General features: G+C 40.4%; 1 protein-coding gene across 1 annotated transcript; it reads left to right on the top strand.

Annotated features, from left to right (window-relative positions):
* Positions 1-1430: 1430 nt before the first annotated feature.
* Positions 1431-1925, top strand: LOC138074518 (ER membrane protein complex subunit 5-like). The gene is made up of 2 exons (XM_068966678.1): positions 1431-1654; positions 1787-1925. The coding sequence occupies exons 1-2, from the start codon at positions 1431-1433 to the stop codon at positions 1923-1925; spliced, it is 363 nt and encodes a 120-aa protein (XP_068822779.1).
* Positions 1926-21277: the final 19352 nt, after the last annotated feature.

Below are 21277 nucleotides of genomic sequence, written 5' to 3'. Positions count from 1 at the left end.
ATCGGTTAATTGTTACTCTGCATTTAATTTTTGTATGTTTAAAGAAGCAATGTCTGAGGAAACTAGAATTGAAAGAGACACGTGTACCCCAATATTCTTCACAGCACTGTTTATAATAGCCAGGACATGGAAGCAACCTAGATGTCCATCAGGAGATGAGTGGATGAGAAAACTGTGGTACATAAACACAATGGAGTATTACTCAGCCATTAAAAAGAATACATTTGAATCAGTTCTAATGAGGTGGATGAAACTGGAACCTATTATACAAAGTGAAGTAAGCCAGAAAGAAAAACACCAATATAGTATACTAATGCATATATATGGAATTTAGAAAGATGGTATGATAACCCTGTATGTGAGACAGCAAAAGAGACACAGATGTATACAATAGTCTTATGGACTCTGTGGGAGAAGGCAAGGGTTGGATGATTTGGGAGAATGGCATTGAAACATGTATAATATCATATGTGCAACAAATCGCCAGTCCAGGTTTGATACATGATACAGGATGCTTGGGGCTGGTGCACTGGGACGACGCAGAGGAATGGTATGGGGAGGAAGCTGGGAGAGGGGTTCAGGATGGGGAACATGTGTACACTCGTGGTGGATTCAATTTTATGTATGGCAAAACCAATACAATATTGTAAAATAATTAGCCTACAATTAAAATAAATAAGTTTATATTAAAAAATTAAAATTAAGAAGCAATGTTTCTTACATTTGTTGATACATACATGTTCTTCTTTTAAGAGATGTTTTATTTTACTTTCATTTTTTTCCTCAACTACTTATTGTATTTACATATTCTATACCAATCTTCACAACAGTGTTTTTCCTTAATGATCTATTATGGCTTTTTCTTATATTTTCTTCACACTGTTACCATCATGTGGAGATAAAGGTATTTTTAAACATCAAAGTCTGCTGTTACCTTTAGAAGATAGGCTTGCATTATATACCACCTTTCATATCATGCTGAGGTAAAGCCATGCATCTGACCTCATGGAAACTGAAAATTCCTCCCAGCCAACTCATATACATGCATTTTTAAAGATTTTATAATATTCCATTGTACAGATATCTCCCACACTGCTCAATGATTTCTGAATGATGGACATGTCCTTTGTTTTCAGGGTTTTGACTTAAAAGGGTACTTTGAATCTATAGAGGGCATCATCCTGGAGGCTTTTGTTTTTACATGAAGGTAACATTTTTAATTCCTGGACCTTTTTCCTTGTCTTTTCCCCCTTCTTCCCAGCATTCCTGTTTCCGCTGTCTCACGGCTATTCTGTTTTTCCACTTCTGAGAGGCTTTGCGCCCAGGGCTTCAGTGACGTCATCTTTCTGTGCTGCGCGGACACCCACCGGTGGAGGAAGGAACGGCTCTGCCGCCCCTCGCTTCTTTTGTTGGGCTGCTCTTTCGGAGTCATGGTGCCGTTGCTATGGAAGGGGCTGCTGGGCACCGGCCTCTTTGCCCTAGCCCACGCAGCTTTTTCCACTGCACAGCATCATTCTTATATGAGATTAACAGAAAAGGAAGATGAATCGCTGCCAATAGATATAGTTCTTCAGACACTTCTGGCCTTTGCAGATGGTATAGTTCGTGTTGCAGGGGAGTTTAAAGACATGGATGCCACTTCAGAACTAAAAAATAAACTACATATATCTCACTGGGAAGAAGAAAGGGATACTCCACTATTACCACCCATTACTGTTCTTACAAAGAGTCTACCAGGAATCACAGGCGAGGGCCCAAGAAAGAAAGTAGTAAAACATAATGGCGTTAAGACATTTGACACACTAAGGAATCACCCATCATATTACGTATTTAATCATCGTGGTCGAGTACTGTTCTGGCCTTCAGATACAACAAATTCTTCAAACCAAGATGCATTGTCCTCTAAGACATCATTGAAGTTATGAAAACTTGAATCACTGCATTGTTAAGATTTTTACAAATTATAATAACAGGACAGGACACAAAGCTGAAATATTGGAGTTTGGGATACAGAACACTCCTCCATCAGTATTTATATTGATTGATCAGACCTAATTTAAAAAGTCTACAACCCTTATTTGTGCACTGTTAATCAAGTCATTAATGCAGTATAAGTTACCTGTGAAATGAGTCTTTGATCTTTCATAGACAGAATTATTTTTTCATTTAAAACAAATTCACAGTTTTTATAAAAGTCACTGTTTTGAGCACATTTCTTTGAAAAATGTTGATGGTTTTGTAATTATTTATTTTCTTAGATTTCTTTTGCACTACAGTTTTTAGGATCCTTTTGGCAATAGTGACTACTGCATTTTGCAGCATGAATGGTAGTAAATGGTCTTAAGTTCTTAACAATAAATAGATTTCTCTAAAGAGACCAAAATGGTGATGTATCAGTTTTTCTTATGCCCCCAAAAAAGTGGCTCTGCTTCAGCAGATACTTGCCAGTTTTTAATTTATCCATGACTTCTCACCCTACCCCACTCCCATATACCTCTTAACATCAGCTGTCTTGTTTAATCACTTCTCTGGGGTTCAGTGTGCAGTGAGCAATTTTTGTGCCAGAAATCCCCTGTCATAAGAAATAGATTTAACAAACTCAACTTATGTAAAGCTACCTGTGTTCTCTTCATATATCTGTAAAAAGATGTCCCTAATTGATTATGTAGTGTAAGGATAGTTGAAGATAGACCAGAAAGACTATCTGAATTAATTATTCTGCCTATGTAGAAGAACAGTAATCACTGAAGAAAACTGACTAGTTGTTACCAGTTTAACTTATTCAACTTAAACTGATTAGCCAGTTTAACTTATTCAAAGCCTCTGTTATTTTATTCCATACTAAACTAGTGAATTAGTTGGAGAAGGCAATGGCACCCCACTCCAGTATTCTTGCCTGGAAAATCTCATGGACGGAGGAGCCTGGTAGGCTGCAGTCCATGGGGTCGCTAAGAGTCGGACATGACTGAGTGACTTCACTTTCACTTTTCACTTTCATGCATTGGAGAAGGACATGGCAACCCACTCCAGTAATCTTGCCCAGAGAATCCCAGGGATGGGGGAGCCTGGTGGGCTGCCGTCTATGGGGTTGCACAGAGTTGGACACGACTGAAGTGACTTAGCAGCAGCAGCAGCAGCAACATTTTTAAAGCATTACAGAAGAAAACTGACACTGAAGTGAAATACAAAATTCATAAGTCCTTTTGAGATAAATTGAAGACTTTAAGGTACCTTCTCCTTTGTGATGATCTGCAAGGAGCTGAGCTTCCCCACCACCTCCAGGCTCTCCTGGCCTCCCTGTTACTGAAGCAGAAGCAGCCTCACCTCCTTGGAAATACTTCCTTTAGTGCAGCCAAAGCTGTTCTAGCTAAGGGTCCCAGGCTCACCACAGCCAACAGCCATTTTGTTTTTCCATTCACACTAGGACTCTAAACCAATGCACAGCATTTGCTAAATTAGAACAGAGTTCTTTGTATGTTTTGTTTACTAAAGACATCAAACAATGAAAGGAGGCCCTGTCTCAAGCTTTCTCCACAATCTCTCTCCCTCCCAGGTGCCTGTGTTACTCAATGAGGTGAATCCTAGGAGCCAGGAGGCCCAGCAGAGGTGGGGGCCTTCTGAGCAGGGCCTCATCACAAGCTGCCAGCGTGTTCTGCTGCAGAGGAAGCATTGATAGAGGTGGCTGCAAAAGAAGAGGAAATAGTTGTCTGGAATAGGCTCCCCTATCCTCACCTCTCTCTCTGACTCTTGACCAGTGGAGATGCTCCCCTTATGTCCTACACAACTTTTCCTTACAGCATATATTAGCATTTCAGTTTCCTTTTTATTATATTTATTTATTTTAATTGGAGGTTAATTACTTTACAATATTGTATTGGTTTTGCCATACATCAACATGTATCCACCAAAGGTATACACATGTTCCCCATCCTGAACCCCCTCCCTCCTCCCTCCCTGTACCATCCCTCTGGGTCGTACCAGTGCACCAGCCCCAAGCATCCAGTATCATGCATTGAACCTGGGCTGGTGACTTGTTTCATATATGATATTATACATGTTTCAATGCCATTCTCCCAAATCATCCCACCCTCTCCCTCTCCCACAGAGTCCAAAAGACTGTTGTATACATCTGTGTCTCTTTTGCTGTCTCGCATACAGGGTTATCATTACCATCTTTCTAAATTCCATATATATGCATTAGTATACTGTATTCATGTTTTTCTTTCTGCTTACTTCACTTTGTATAATAGGCTCCAGTTTCATCCACCTCATTAGAACTGATTCAAATGTATTCAATGGCTGAGTAATAATCCATTGTGTATATGTACCACAGCTTTCTTATCCATTCATCTGCTGATGGACATCTAGGTTGCTTCCATGTCCTGGCTATTATAAACAGTGCTGCGATGAACATTGGGGTACAAGTGTCTCTTTCAATTCTGATTTTCTCCATGTGTATGCCCAGCAGTGCGATTTCTGGGTCATAAGGCAGTTCTATTTCCAGTTTTTAAAGGAATCTCCACACTGTTCTCCATAGTGGCTGTACTAGTTTGCATTCCCAACAACAGTGTAAGAGGGTTCCCTTTTCTCCACATCCTCTCCAGCATTTATTGCTTGTAAACTTTTGGATTGCAGCCATTCTGACTGGAGTGAAATGGTACCTCATTGTGGTTTTGATTTGTATTTCTCTGATAATGAGTGATGTTGAGCATGTTTTCATGTGTTTGTTAGCCATCTGTATGTCTTCTTTGGACTAGAGCTAATCAATGAATATAATAAAGTTTCAGGATATAAAATCAACACACAGAAATCCCTTGCATTCCTATACACTAATAATGAGAAAATAGAAGGAGAAATTAAGGAAACATTCCATTCACCATTGCAACGAAAAGAATAAAATACTTAGGAATTTATCTGCCTAAAGAAACTAAAGACCTATATATAGAAAACTATAAAACACAGCATGCTTGGGGCTGGTGCACGGGGATGACCCAGAGAGATGTTATGGGGAGGGAGGTGGGAGGGGGGTTCATGTTTGGGAACGCATGTACACCCGTGGTGGATTCATGTCAATGTATGGCAAAACCAATACAGTATTGTAAAGTAAAAATAAATAAATAGATAAATAAAACACTGGTGAAAGAAATCAAAGGGGACACTAATAAATGGAGAAATATACCATGTTCATGGATCGGAAGAATCAATATAGTGAAAATGAGTATACTATCTTTTTGGTATTATATTTAACTTAGTGAAAAAGTGAATAGGTTCTCCTATGGAAAATAAATGAAAAAGCATATTTATTGCATGCTTCATTAGGCAACATATGTACTGTTTGTTTTATGGTGAAAATTAAGCAGTATCAGCTGGTTTACCTAGGTCTAAGGAAAAACATTGAAAAATTATCTGCTACTGTACAACAAATTCTCCATTCCTTTTCCAACACCACAAATGCTGCCCCAATAAAAACAAAGCAGCCTTCTATTTTACTCAATTTTAAAATGCAAATAAGAGAAAACTGTGTCGCTTCTGTCTCTTCCCTTCCTTCTCTCTAACTTAGCTAGCAATCTCTACCTACATTAGATTCCCAAAGACTAGAGGGAAGCAAGGAAATATTTCATGTCTAATCCACAGCTTCTACAAACAACACACATACACAAATACATACATAAGTATGCATGTAAACATCAGACCCGATCCACACAGCAGTGTGAATTATTACTAAGGCCATCCCCCACACACCCAGATTGCAAGTTAAAAAGAGGATTCTAAGTACTAAAAATGTTGTAATCTTCCAGATGTATGAGGAGCAGAGTTTTTCTCTGAATTGGTCGGGGAACATACTAAACTGAGCTCCTTCCCCTATAGATTTCTATAACCTCAGCTTCTAGTGACAGCTTGCTGCTTCTGCTGCTGCTGCTGCTAAGTCGCTTCAGTCGTGTCTGACTCTGTGCGACCCCGTAGACAGCAGCCCACCAGGCTCCCCCGTCCCTGGGATTCTCCAGGCAGGAGTACTGGAGTGGGTTGCCATTTCCTTCTCCAATGCATGAAAGTGAAAAGTGAGAGTGAAGTCGCTCAGTCATGTCTAACTCTCAGCGACCCCATGGACTGCAGCTCACCAGGTTCCTCTGTCCTTGGGATTTTCCAGGCAAGAGCTAGTTGACAGCAAATAAGAAGGAACCATTCCACAGGAAACAAGCTGCATTAACTGAAGTATATAGTGATATTATTAAATACTCTGAAATCTTTGGATGAAGTGCCATGACTTTAATTAAAAACACAATTCATATTTTCAATACAGACTGAATGGTAATGGGATGGATCAGGAATTAGAAGTGAGTACATGAGACGAGGATAAACCCTCAAAGCCTAATGGGCTCTATTCCACTAGGGCTCTGCTGAACCCTCATCCACTATGCAGAACTTGCTAGATGAATCTCCATCTCCACAGACATCTTCAAGAACCACTCAAACCCCTACAACCTGGTATTAAAACTTTTAAAATGATAGTTCATATCTCTCACTAGTATATAAAAGTATGTTTTTCCTCCATTGACCTTTCTTTTTGTAATCTTACTAAACTTACTAGTTCAAGAAGGTTTTCTACATAGATAAGCAATGAAAGTGAAAGTCGCTCAGTCATGTCCAACTCTTTGAGACCCCATGGACTATACAGTCCACGAAATTCTCCAGGCCAGGATACTGCAGTGGGTAGCCATTCCCTTCTCAAGGGGATCTTCCCAACCAAGGGACCGAACACAGGTGTCCCACATTGCAGGCAGATTCTTTACCAGCTGAGCTATCAGGGAAGCCATATAGATAAGCATGTTGCCTACAAATAATGATTGGTTCCCCTTCCCCTTTCTAATCTTTGTAGACTTCTTATTTGCTGTAAAGGATAAATAGAAAATTCAGTACAATGTAGGATACAAGTGGCTTAATGGAGATCTTTTTGCCTCCAGACTAAGTGAAAACTTGCCATTTTCCACAATGAAGTATGATGTTTAACTATATTTAAAAATATACATGGGAATCCCTGGTGGCTCGCCAGTAAAGAATCCTCTTTAATCCAGGAGATGCGGCTTCCATTCCTGTGTTGGGAAAGAACATCTCCATTTCCCTGGAGAAGGAAATGGCAACCCACTCCAGTATTCTTGCCTGGAAAATCTCATGGACATAGGAGCCTGGTGGTCTATAGTTCATGGGGTCACAAGAGTCGGACATGACTTAGTGACTAAACTACCACCATCACAAAAATACATGTATCTGTTTTTAGATTTAATAGTTTTAAAAACTACTTTATTTATTTATTTTAATTGGAGGGTAATTACATGTTGTTCATTGCAGCACTGTTTACATGGAAGCAACCTAGATGCTCATCAGCAGATGAATGGATAAGGAAGTTGAGGTACATATATACAGTGGAATATTTCTTAGCTATAAAGGAATCATATTTGAATCAGTTCTAATGAGGCAGAGGAACCTAGAGCCTATTGTATAGAATGAAGTAAGTCAGAAACAGAAATGCAAATATTGTATGTTAATGCATATGTATGGAATCTAGAAAGATGGTACTTATGGTTTATTAGTTTTATTGGTTTCTGCTCTTATCAGTTCAGTTCAGTCTCTCAGTCATGTCCGACTCTTTGTGACCCCATGAATCGCAGCACACCAGGCCTCCCTGTCCATCACCAACTCCCCGAGTTCACTCAGACTCAGGTCCATCGAGTCAGTGATGCCATCCAGCCATCTCATCCTCAGTCGTCCCCTTCTCCTCCTGCCCCCAATCCCTCCCAGCAGCAGAGTCTTTTCCAATGAGTCAACACTTCACATGAGGTGGCCAAAGTACTGGAGTTTCAGCTTTAGCATCATTCCTTCCAAAGAAATCCCAGGGCTGATGTCCTTCAGAATGGACTGGTTGGATCTCCTTGCAGTCCAAGGGACTCTCAAGAGTCTCCTCCAACACCATAGTTCAAAAGCATCAATTCTTCAGCACTCAGCCTTCTTCACAGTCCAACTCTCACATCCATACGTGACCACAGGTAAAACCATAGCCTTGACTAGACGGACCTTAGTTGGCAAAGTAATGTCTCTGCTCTTGAATATGCTATCTAGGTTGGTCATATTTATTCTTTTCTTCTTTCTGCTCCCTCGGTGTTTTAACTTTTCTTTTCTTTTTCTAGTTACTAAAGTTTAGAGCTAAATTATTAACCACATATATTTTCCCCCCTAATATAAGCCTTTAACTCTACAAATTCCCCTCTAAGTACTGTTGTAAATTCAGCCCACAAATTTTGATACATTATATTTTCGGTTCAGCTTAGTTCAGTTCCTCAGTCATGTCCATCTCTTTGCTACCCCAAGGATTGTAGCACATCAGGATTCCCTGTCCATCACCAACTCCTGGAACTTGCTCAAACTTATATCCATCAAGTTGGTGATGCCATGTAACCATCTCATTTTAATTTTCACAAAACTAAAATATTTTCTAATTACATTTGAGACTTACTCTTTGTTCCATTGATTATTTAGAAGTGTCTTCTTTGATTTCTGTTTTTGGCTATTCTGTTTTATTTTAATATTGTTTATGGTCAAATTCTTTTTTGACCAGAGGATATACTTTATCATTTCAATCTTTTTCTCTGTCAAGATTTGCTTATGATTCAATACATGTCTTGACGAACCTTCCATGTGTACTTGAGAAGAAAGTATAGTGTGCTGTTGGGTGGGGTGTTCTATTAATATCAGTCGGTCAAGGTCATCGATGGTGGTGTTTAAATCTTTTCCAATTTTGATTGTTTTCCTTCTACTGGAACCATTACTGGGAGAGGATGTTAAAGTGCCTGACTCTAATTGTGGATTTGTCTGTTTTCCCTTCCAGTTCTGTGGGTTTCCCCTTCTGTTCTTTGGAGCTCTTTTCTTCGGTCCATACGCACTTAGGAATGGTATTACTTGTGGGTGAATTTACCGCATCATCATTACATGACATACATCTTTGACCTTGCTAATTTCTGTGCTCTCAAGTGTACATTCTTGATTTTTATCTATTCTAGCTTTCTTTGAATTACTGCTTGCCTGGTGTATCTGCTTCTTTTCCCTTATTTTAACCTACCTATATAATTAACATTGAAACCATGCCAGATGGAGAAATGTAGATACTAAACTAAAAGGATCTTTTCTTCCCATGTCTGGTGCAACTAGGTGCACCCCTAGCTGAAGATCCCCCTTGTACATCTTCTGTCATCTTCTTGCTTTTACCACATCCCAGGGTGCATGCTGAAAAGTCCCATAATACTTGCATCTCTGTGTTATCCATGGAAGGCCCTTTGGTTTGTCTGACTGCTGATTTTTCTGAGATCCTCTTTCTCAAACCTCTTTTTTAGTTTTTCTTTTTCTCCTGTACTATCTCAGTGAATAGCATGTTTTTCTTGCTATCACAGTGACCTTGCATCTGAACATGACTCTCAGAGGTCTACCTATAGCAATCCCCTGCTCCCGGAGCTGCAATAAGAATATGGCGATGATAATGGCTCCCTTGGTCTAAAGTTCCAGAACTGGACCAAGTGTGCAAGAAGAGAGATTGAGAAGGCCTGAAAGTGTCAGAATTAGAGGGTCTCCTCATCATTTCAGTCCTTGCTATGGTTAGAAGGGTGAGAATAATGACAAGCGACATTAATGTCATTCATCAATTTTTTAATTCTCATTCAAATACTTTAATAAAATTTTATAAATAAGGAGACAAAGGGTCAGCAGTAAAAGAAGAGAAAGGTTGACAAATACAGACAATGTATCTACCAAACAGCTGTGATCTTGATATAGTACAACTAATCATTACCTGTAAAGGCAAAAGGCAGGTGAGGCAGGCCTCAGGACACCTCCCTGAGAAGGCTCTTGTCATTTTAAGTATTAGTATTCTTACTTAACTTTATGCTTCTAGACATAAAATATTGAATATGATTAAGCCTCACAAACCTTACTCTATTCTTGCCTCTTGCCCCCTCAATTCAGTTCAGTTCAGTTGCTCAGTTGTGTCCAACTCTTTGCTACCCATGGACTGCAGCACCCCAGGCTTCCCTGTCCATCACCTACTCCCAGAGCTTGCTCAAACTCATGTCCATTGAGTCGGTGATGCCATCCAATCATCTCATCCTCTGTCATCCCCTTCTCCTCCCACTTTCGATCTTTCCCAGCATCAGAGTCTTTTCAAATGAGTCAGTTCTTCACATCAGGTGGCCAAAATATTGGTTTCCACTTCAGCATCAGTTCTTTTAATGAATATTCAGAATTGACTTCCTTTAGGATGGACTGGTTGGATCTCCTTGTAGTCCAAGGGACTCTCAAGAGTCTTTTCCAATGCCACAGTTCAAAAGCATCAGTTCTTCCATGCTCAACTTTCTTTGTAGTCCAACTCTCACATCCATACATGACTACTGGAAAAACCATAGGTTTGAATAGACAGACCTTTGTTGACAAAGTAATGTCTCTGCTTTTTAATATGCTGTCTTGGTTGGTCATAGTTTGTTCCCCCCCCCCCCCACCCCAAGGAGCAAGCATCTTTCAATTTCATAGCTGCAGTCACCAGCTGCAGTGATTTTGGAGCCAAAGAAAATAAAGTCTATAACTGTTTCCAATGTTTTCCCATCTGTTTGGCATGAAGTGATGGGACCAGATGCCATGATATTAGTTTTTTGAATGTTGAGTTTTAAAGCAACTTTTTCACTCTCCTCTTTCACTTTCATTAAGAGGCTCTTTATTTCTTCTTCACTTTTTGCCATAAGGACAGTGTCATCTGGGTATCTGAGGTTTTTGATATTTCTCCTGGCAATCTGGATTCCAGCCTGTGCTTCATCCACCCCAGAATGTCACATGATGTACTGTGTGTATGAGTGTCTTGCCCCCTCAGACACTGTTTTATCAGTTATTCCCACCTAGTATTATGTCTTCAATTTGTCCTTCTCTGCTCTTTTCTCTTATTCTAAAAATATAGCTGAACCTCTTCCATGAAAGAAAGCATAAACTTATGAAATCTTATGACTTCCCTCCAGTTCCTAACACATCTCTTTCTTGCTCATCAAAGGTAGACTGCCGGGAGCCAGCATGAGGAATTCCACCTGTGGCAAGGTCATGCAGCAGAGCTCCGATGGCAAGGCTAATCAGACCTCAGGTTTTTCCCCTGGAATTTTCTGAGCATCCACCCCCCCAAAAATAAGAATCTGCCTGTTTTTCCACTCTTCTAATATTCTCTGGAAAAAGTCAAATCAGGGCTTTAGTCTTCTGCATTTGAAAGGGATGTTTCAGTTAAACCCCTCTGATAACTCTCTAACTTGCCTAACAGGTTCCCCCGACTTCTTACAGCTTGTGAATTGCTTACAGCCCACCAACTGTGAGAGGCACAAAGCTTAAAAGCATCTTAAATATACAGAGCCTTTTCTAAAGTGTTAAAAATTATATTGGTAGAGGGTTTTCACTGTTGACGCAATGACTGCTGCCAGGCCTCCATATTCTTTATCTTTTAGGCACCTGGGAGGATGTTAATCAATGTAAATGGGATATGGGAAAAGATATATAGTAGTTTTGATGCTAGCAACACTAGACTTTTGAGTTAATTACTTTTCTTTTGTTATAAATCACTGTACTTCTTTCACTTGTTATAAACTGCTGTATCTTTGCTATGTAAGAATGTAACTTTATTTAGCGCTTTCTGAGAATGGCACCAGACTTTGGGAAGATCAACACAAATAAGTCTTCTGGTTGACAAACCCTTATCAGAAAAAAGGCCTTCTGAACAATAAAGAACGGAGCCAGTGGCTGGACTGGTTTCCCCCATGTCTCTCTCTCTCTCTCTCCTTTTCTCCCTTTCCCTCCCTCTCCTCTTTACTTTAATTTCAGGCTGAATTCCCATCTGGGGCGCGGAGGCTTGCCAAGTCTACTTACTTGTCTTGGCTGTTAAGACCCACGCGAAAGGGAGCCTAAGGTGAGGCACCCTTAGATAGTCAAGTGAGCACCGATCGCCAGTGGCCCAACGTAGATGGTACAAATTCCTTGTCTGGAATTTTATTGGTCTTCCACGTAATCCAAGTTATTCAGCCCTCTTTCTCCACTTAATTTTCCTACTACACTATTTCTTCCTAATCTAATCTTATATTAATAAATAAATAAGTTTTTTCCTGGCCGACTCCATCCACCCTCGAATTCCCTGGATCCACCGGGGCTGGACCCCAGCAGTTGGTCATAACTTTTCTTCCAAGGAGTAAGCGTCTTTTAATTTCATGGCTGCAGTCACCATCTGCAGTGATTTTGGAGCCCAAAAAGATAAAGTCAGCCACTGTTTCCACTGTTTCCCCATCTATTTCCATGAAGTGATGGGACTGGATGCCATGATCTTCGTTTTCTGAATGTTGAGCTTTAGGCTAACTTTTTCACTCTCCTCTTTCACTTTCATCAAGAGGCTTTTTAGTTCCTCTTCACTTTCTGCCACAGGGGTGGTGTCATCTGCATATCTGAGGTTATTGATATTTCTCCTGGCAATCTTGATTCCAGCTTGTGTTTCTTCCAGTCCAGTGTTTCTCATGATGTACTGTGCATATAAGTTAAATAAGCAGGGTGACAATATGCAGCCTTGACGTACTCCTTTTCCTATTTAGAACCAGTCTGTTGTTCCATGTCCAGTTCTAACTGTTGCTTCCTGACCTGCATGTAGGTTTCTCAAGAGGCAGGTCAAGTGGTCTGTTATTCCCATCTCTTTCAGTTTTCCACAGTTTATTGTGATCCACACAGTCAAAGGCTTTGGCATAGTCAGTAAAGCAGAAATAGATATTTTTTTCTGGAACTCTCTTGCTTTTTCCATGATCCAGCCCCAGCTAATACACCGTTATAGTTTTCAGAGGGAGCCTGACTCTGACAAACCCTTGATTTCTGACTCCTAGTTAATATAATTGTGAAATAGTAAAGTTCTGTTGTTTCTAGGTCACCCAAAGTCTGGTATTTTGGTATGACAACCCCAGGAAGTTATACAGGACCCTAAGAAATGTGGATCCCAGGGTCCACACTGAGAAGGTAATAGATATTAAGGCCAGAGGTCTCCAAGCAGCAAGAGGAAATAAACTGCAAGTGGCAGACTTTTTTTTTTTTCCGTTCTCTACACAAAATTAAAAGAGGCTTCTTTTAATTCTGTGCTGATGACACCTGGTTCTGTCTTGAGCTAAAGTGTTTTTCTTGACGGAAATGTTTTTCTTAAACAATGTTAATGAAATTATGTATTTGCTTTGCAATCTACCTTTCTTCAAAATGGTTCTGCCTGAGTCTAACTTTCTTTCTTTTCTCAAACGTTGGACTCAACAAACCAATATTCATGTCAATTGTTTTATGGCCAGAGGGGTGATGCACCTTGTGCCATCCTGTCTCAAAAATGCATATTGTGGAAAAGGAGCCTGGTGAAACTCCCTCAGCCTTGAGGTTCCTGTCTTATTTGATTAGCAGCTCTCTAACAGACATAAAACACCTTGCTAAAAATTAGCAAATAGGCACTCTTTCTGTCCCCTTCAGATGTCTATGTCAGAAGATTTCCCTATCTCTATTATACTTCAGTAAAACTTTGCTATACAAAAGCTCCAAGTGGTCAAGCCTCATCTTGGCCCCAGATCGAATTCTTCTACTTTGGAGGTCACGAATCCCAGCATAGCACACAGCTCGCAGCACCAACCTGGCAACACTTTGAACCTTTGAAGACTGCTAACCCCTGAGGTATAAGCTCAGGACTGAAACATACCTGCACTGTGTCCTAAAACCACCCTTTCCTGCCGATGCAATATTTAGCAAGTTCCTACACTGTCTAATCCTTGAGTTCCTGCATATGAACAATAGGACAATAATTGCAAACATTCATGGGGCTCCAGTGAGGATTAAGTTTGAAGATACATAAAAGGACTCAGCAATACATATTCAGTTCCCATTACTGTATTACTGTTATTAGGACCTACTAACTATAGAATTTCCACAGTCAGCTGGATTTCAGCTGATGCTTCACCACAAGGGGAAGAGGTAGCCCAGCCCCTGAACATGATTTTGGTCATTTCAGCAGCTCCATCAAACACTGAATGTCTCATAATCCTCAGGACATCCCATCAGAGGTGGCAGTTTGAGATTCTTATCCCCATTCAAGGAAGAGGAGATAACATTTTAATTACACTGTGTGGCTTTCTAATTTTAAAAATTTAAGTGGATTATGCTTTCATATGGTTAAATAAAAGGAAATAGAAACTGAAAATGGAATCTCTGCCTATCTCTGACTCCCACTGTCCATTTCCCTTCCCACGGGCAGGCACTATCACCAGTTTCCTGAGCATCCATCCAGAGATATTTATGGTTTTACAAGCACATACATACAGATACTGTATCTTCACATATGTGAGCATGTTTCCCATGGGCTGTTCTACTCTTGCTATTCTATTAATACACAAGGAGCCTACTTTAGGTCTGTACACAAAGAAGTGACTCATTTAATGTCTGTACACTGTTCTACATGTGATTCTACTTCTGGACTACTTATTGTGGATTGTTAAGTTGCCTTCTTTTTAATTTCTCTAGTCAGTTGTTTTTTTAATTATAAAGGTATTATGTGTTTATGGAAAACAATGATGTGATTTATGGAGTCATTTCAAGTAAAATGTGTCATTTCGAAATGTGTTGTCTCCAAAGATAAGCACTGTTACTGATGTGTGTTCTTCTGGTCCTTCATCTCTGTAGCTGCAAATACTATAAACGCATATGAATTCAGGAGATTAGTATAAATCATTTCAGCATTCCTGATGGCCTATTTAGGTGTTTTTTTTTTTCTCCTCCTTTGAATTGGTGGTAATGTTACTGCTTGTTTTTTCATGAATTAATGGGGAAGATAGGACTTCCCTGGTGGCTCAGACGGTAAAGCGTCTGTCTACAATGCAGGAGACCTGGGTTCGAGCCCTGGGTTGGGAAGATCCTAGGACTTCCCTGGTGGCTCAGACGGTAAAGCGTCTGTCTACAATGCAGGAGACCTGAGTTTGAGCCCTGGGTTGGGAAGATCCCCTGGAGAAGGAAATGGCAATCCACTCCAGTACTGTTGCCTGGAAAATCCCACAGACAGAGGAGCCTGGTAGGCTATAGTCTATGGGGTCGCAAAGAGTAGGACACGACTGAGTGACATCACACTTCACTAATGGGGAAGATAAATGCATTCCTTAATGTTTCACTCAACATCACATTCAGATTTAATCTAACATTTAAATACAGAATTTTTTTGCAAACAAAGAACACCAAAGGGCTATATTAAATCTGTGGCTCAAAGCACAGGTTTTTATTTCAACAAGGGCCCTTTGGACCTCCTGAAGGACTGTATTTCAGGCTTCAATGTAACAGCTTCCTAAGGGACTTTCACTGGGCACCTGTGATCCAAACAATTCTTTAGTTACTCCCCAAGTACAGAGGCAAGTGGGGGTCATTCTGTGGGGGACAGGGAGAAGAAGCTGGTATTTTCTGCTAAACAGACAGGAACTACAAACCTCTGGCTGAGGCTATCAGTTAGTGATTTATAAAGCCCAGCTGAGGGTGGTTTGCAGACCAAGTTTCCACACACTGTGAGAAATGAGGTTATGTCCTTCACCAGGAGGTGTGGGGACACTGGGTCCTGAGACCCCTTTTTGGAGCAGAGGCAGAGAAAACAGAGGGCCAGACTGGGTTTCCAAAGAGAGGTTTGAAGAAGAGCATCCTTCCCTGCTTGTAGGGCTAAAAAGTGACCACAGCATGGCCAAGGTTCTATTTGAAGGTGTCCTAAACAGGCTCACCAACTGTGAATCCCTAGCGGGACCCAGAAAAGGACAGAACCAGGTGAGGAGACAGAGTACAGGCCATGAAGGATCACAGGAGAGGACTGCCAGGGTGGGGCCAACCAAATCCCACAGTGTCACAGCATGGAGGGGTCTTGGGGGCTATTCTCTGGTCCCTCTTGTCACAGAGGAGAAAATTCCCCCGGGGGTGAACCTGTCCTGGGTCACACAAGGCAGAGCCACACCTGGCACCAGGGTTCCCCTCTCCCAGCCCAGGGCTTCTCCCCTGCAGGAGCTCCCATCAACTCCCCCATCCTGTCTCTGTCTTCCCCAGGGGCTCTCCTCCCAGCACTGCTGTCCCATAACCAGGATCTGAGCAGCTCCTGGAGTCTCATCCTCTAACTTCCCTCTCCTGGGAAAAGGGGAAGTAAGTAATTAGAGGGGATTAGCAGAGCAGGAACTTCTGGCCAGCCGAGGGTTAAACAGCAGCTCAGCCGGACTCCCCAGTTTCTGTAAAGGAGGGAACCTGGGGGAGAGGAAGCTCTCAGGTTACAGGGAGGATCCACCCCAAAGGGATGGTGAGCCCAGCTGTGAGGAACATGGAAGAAGATTTAGAAAGAGAAGGACGGCAGCAAAGCTTTGTGATCTACAAAAGATCTAATCTTGAAGAAAAATATGAAGCCATGAGAGAAGTTTGTAAGCAAGACAAAGCAAAAATTTATTTTAATAATATAAAATTAAGAACTCAATAATCAAGATAAAATTTTGTCCACGTTTCTGATCGTTCCCCCATGATCACACTAGGAAACCTATAGTTCCCTCTCAACTGCATTTTTGTGTTGTCTCTCTCTGTCTAGAGCCCACGAAGGCAGGGACTCTTTTCTCCTCCTTGTCCTACCAGCAGATACAGTGATACATTGAGTAAATGCTATGATTGCTATGGTTAGGGTCCCCAGAGGACAAGAACTGTCCTTGCCAGCAGTTTCTGTTTCTCTGAGAAATTGGAGTGTGAATTGCTTGCTTCCTTTCCCTCTTCTTCTTCCAAGCTAATGTCCTGGAAAGTGTTAAAGATTTTAAGAATGATAAGGCAAATACTTCAGCACCATCACAGAATCATTTCTTCAAACACCCTCCTCCCCTGATATGTAGAGGAATTTAGGGTTGAAATTCCTTCTCCTGATGTCTCTTCTAGATCACCAAAATTCTACTGAAAACTGTCCAGTTCATTTGGTACCAAGGGGGCTAGGGTTAAGGGGACAACCAATGCGACTCCTCCCCAGCTCCTGGGTGATCTTGAAAAAGCTGCTTTCCTCCTCTGGGTGTGATGGCCTTAGTCTCAATTGAAAAATTTTAATTAGTTTTTTTTCCCCTCTCTCTGTCTCTTTATGTAGCCCTTTTACTTCACTTTCTGACTCTTTCTCTTTTTTATTTTTTAATTGTGAATTTCCAGTCCCAGGGCCTATGGAGGAAACTATAATATCAAACATATTTTTCCAGTTAAACAACATTGGAGAAGTGAAGACAGCCAACATATTACTGTAGATAAAAGTGATGAGACAAAAACCGAGGAGCATACACTCGTGACGGACATTAAAGCCCCCTCGTCATGTCAAAAGTAACCTAGCCAAATGAAATATAGTCCTTACTATAATGCTCATTGCTAATCCCAGTTATCCTCTTTTACAAATGTTCTGCAATTTATTAAATTTCATTCATTGCAAGTGCATTGAGTGGCTAGGATAGTAACACAAAAATATACAATAATAAAATTTCCAAGCTTTTGCCAGAATTCATAAATTTTCTTTTGTATTATTTTTTACTTAATTTATATATGCACTGATATAATTTTTCATAAATTTGTAGATACACACATCCTTCTTTACATGATTCTTTTTTCTTTTAGTTTCCATTTTTACTCATCTACTTATTCTATCTGCTTTTTCTTAACCTCCCACCCAGTAAATTTTTCCCCCATGAAATACCCCAGTTAGCTAATTATTATGATTTCTCCTGCATTTTCTCCACATTCTTATAAACATGTGGAAATGCAGATATTTACAAATAGCAACAGCTACTGTTTCTTTAAAAGATCAGAGTTTCAATATGTAGAGATTTTTGCATTTTGCTGATAGAAAGTCATGCATCTTGACCTTATGGAAATTGGAAATTCTTCTGAGCCAACTGATATGCATGCATTTTTAAAGGTTTTATAATATTCCATGGTACAGATACTTCCCATATTGTTCAATCATTCCTGAATGATAAACATGTCCCTTATTTTCAGGGTTTTGCCCTAAGAGAGTGCTTTGAATATATATAGGGCATCCTCCTCGGGTACTTTTTTACCTGAAGGGAATCTTTTAAAACTTTTTCAGAAGGGAAATGCAAAATTCATAAGTTCTTTTGAGATAAATGAAAGACTTTAAGGGGCCCTCCCCTCTGTGATGATCTGCTTGGAGCTAAACCCCCACCTCCAGTCCCTCCTGCCCAGGAAGCTCCCTATTACTAGCCTCCCTGTTACTGCAGCTGAAGCCAACTCGCCTCCTTGGAAATGTTTCCCTTAATGCAGCCAAAGCTGTTCGAGCTAAGGGTCCCAACCGCACTACAGTCCGAGGTCACTTTGTTTTTCCATTCACCCCAGGGCTCTAAAGCAAATGCAGGCTCCTTGCTAAATTATAACAGAGCTGTTTTTATCTTCTGTTCACTAAAGATGTCAGACAAGGAAAGGATACCCTGCCTAACACTCCCCCCAATATCCCTCTCTCCCAGGAGCCAAGGTCACTTATTGAGGAGAAGGCTGGTGAATCTCAGGAGCCAGCAGGCCCAGCAGAGGTGGCAGTTGTCTGAGCAGAACCCCATTGCAGGCTGCTTGCCAGCCTGTTCAGATGCAGAGGAAACTGATGGAGGTAGATGCAAGAGGAAATAGCAGTCTAGAAGAGGTTCCCCAATCCTCACATGTCTCTCTGACCTCTGACCAGTGGAGATGCTCCTTATATCCTCTACACTTTCTCATCACAGTCTATATTAGCATTCCTGTTTCCTCTTGGCATTGTATTTAACTTAGTGAAAAAGAAGATAGATTCTTCTCCCCAAGCAAATAATGGAGAAGCGTATTTATCACATGTTTAGTTAGGCAACGTACATACTCTTTGTTTTCTGGTGGAGATTAAAGTAGTATCAGCGGTTTTACCTGGGTCTAAGAACAAATACTGAAAGTACAAAACAAACTCTTCCTTTCTCCAACACCAGTATTACCACCCCAACACGAACAAAGCAGTCTGGTATTTGCTCAATGTTTAAATGCAATAAAGTCAAATACAGAATGCTTGGGGCTGGTGCACTGGGATGACCCAGGGGATGGTACGGGGAGGGAGGTGGGAAGGGGGTTCAGGATGGAGAACACGTATATACCCTTGGAGGATTCATGTTGATGTATGGCAAAACCAATACAATATTGTAAAGTAATTAGCCTCCAATTAAAATAAATTTATAATTTAAAAAAAAGTCAAAGTGTGTCTCTTTAGTCTTTTTATTTCTTTAGTCCTTTCATTCTCTCTAGCTTGACTCTCTAGTTTGTGTGAATTATTACTAAGGCCACACCCCACACACTCAGATCACAAGTTAAAAGGAGGATTCCAAGTACTTGAAAGTACTGTAATCTTCCAGAGGCCTGAAGAATAGAATTTTTCTCTGAATTGTGCAGGAAACATACTAAACTGAGCTCCTCCCCCTATATATATCTAGAAGCTGAGCTTTTAGTGACAGTGTGCTAGTGGACAGTGAAAACGAAGGAACAATTTCACAGGAAATAAGGTGCATTAACTATTTTGTTGTTGTTTAGTCACTCAGTCATGTCCAACTCTTTGCAAACCCAAGGACTGTAGCCTGCCAGGCTCCTCTATCCAAGGGATTTTCCAGGCAAGAATACTGGAGTGGGCTGCCATTTCCACCTCCAGGGGATCTTCCCCACTCAGGAATCAAACCCTCATCTCCTGCATCTCCAGCATTAGCAGGCAGATTCTTTACTGCTGAGCCATTAGGGAAGGCCTAACTGAAGTACATGATGATATTATTAAATACTCTGAAATCTTTGGAAGAAGTGCCATGACTTTAATTAAAAACATGATTCATATTTTCAATATATTAATTGAAAGATAATAGAGATGGATTAGGGACTGGAGGTGAGTACATGAGGCCAGGATAAACCCTCAAAACCTAATGAACTCTGTTCCACCAGTGCCTGGCTGTACCCTCTTGTCAACTATGCAGAATTTGCTAGATGAATCTGCATCTCCATAGACTTCTTCAAGAACCACACAGACTCCCTCAACATTGGATTAAAACTTTTAAAATTTTTGTTCATATCTCTCACTAGTATATAAAAGTATGTTTTTCCTCCATTGACCTGTCCTTTTGTAGTATTACTAACCTTATTAGTTCAAGAAAATTTTCTACATAGACAAGCATGCTGTCAGCAACAAATGATTGGTTCCTCCTCCCCTTTCCAATGTTTGTAGCTTTTTTTTTTTTTTAATTTTACCTTAAGGGATAGATAGAGAATTCAGCACAGTGTAGAATAGAAGTAGCTTAATTGGAGATCTTTTTTGTTTCCAAACTAAGTAAAAACTTTCCATTTTCACAATGAAGTATGATCTTAAATTATATTTAAAAATATATATGGAAACCACTGATGGCTCAGTAATAAAGAATCCGCCTGCAATGTAGGAGATGTGGGTTCAATCCCTGGGTTGGGAAGATTCCCCAGAGAAGGAAATGGCAACCCACTCCAGTATTCTTGCCTGGGAAATCTCATGGACAAGGAAGCCTGATGGGCTACAGTCCATGGGGTTGCAGCAGTTAGACATGACTTACCAACTAAACCACCACCACCACAAAACTGTACTTACCTGTTTTTAAATTTATTAATTTTATTGTTTTCTGATCTTGTATTTATTCTTTTCATTTTTCTGCTTGCTCTGTGTTTTTTTCTTTTCTTTTTATTTTTTTCTGGTTTCTAAAGTTTAAAGTATTAATCATATGTATTTTTCTTTCCTAATATAAACCTTTAATTCTATAAATATCTCTCTAAGTACTGCTTTAAATTAAGCCATGATTTTAGGTTGAATTTATATTTCAATTATACATTATACATTGCATAATGTATATACAGAATATACATTATATTTCCATTTTCACTAAATGCAAATATTTTCTAATTTCATTTTAGACTTTCTCTTTGGTCCACTGATTATTTAGAAGGATCTTCTTTAACTTTTCTGATAGCTCAGTTAGTAAAGAATCCACCTGCAATACAGGAGACAATTACTGCCTGTGTTGGGATTTAATGGAGAAGGGATAGGCTACCTACCCCAGTACTCTTGGGCTTCCCTTGTGGCTCAGCTGGTAAAGAATCCACCTGCGATGTGGGATACCTGATATCTCCCCAGTGTTGGGAAGATCCCTTGGAAAAGGGAAAG

This window comes from Capricornis sumatraensis, chromosome 2 (assembly GCF_032405125.1).
Source record: "Capricornis sumatraensis isolate serow.1 chromosome 2, serow.2, whole genome shotgun sequence".
NCBI lineage: Eukaryota > Metazoa > Chordata > Mammalia > Artiodactyla > Bovidae > Capricornis > Capricornis sumatraensis.
The sequence above is the reverse complement of the archived record's forward strand: the minus strand, read 5'-3'. Positions and strand labels throughout refer to the sequence as shown.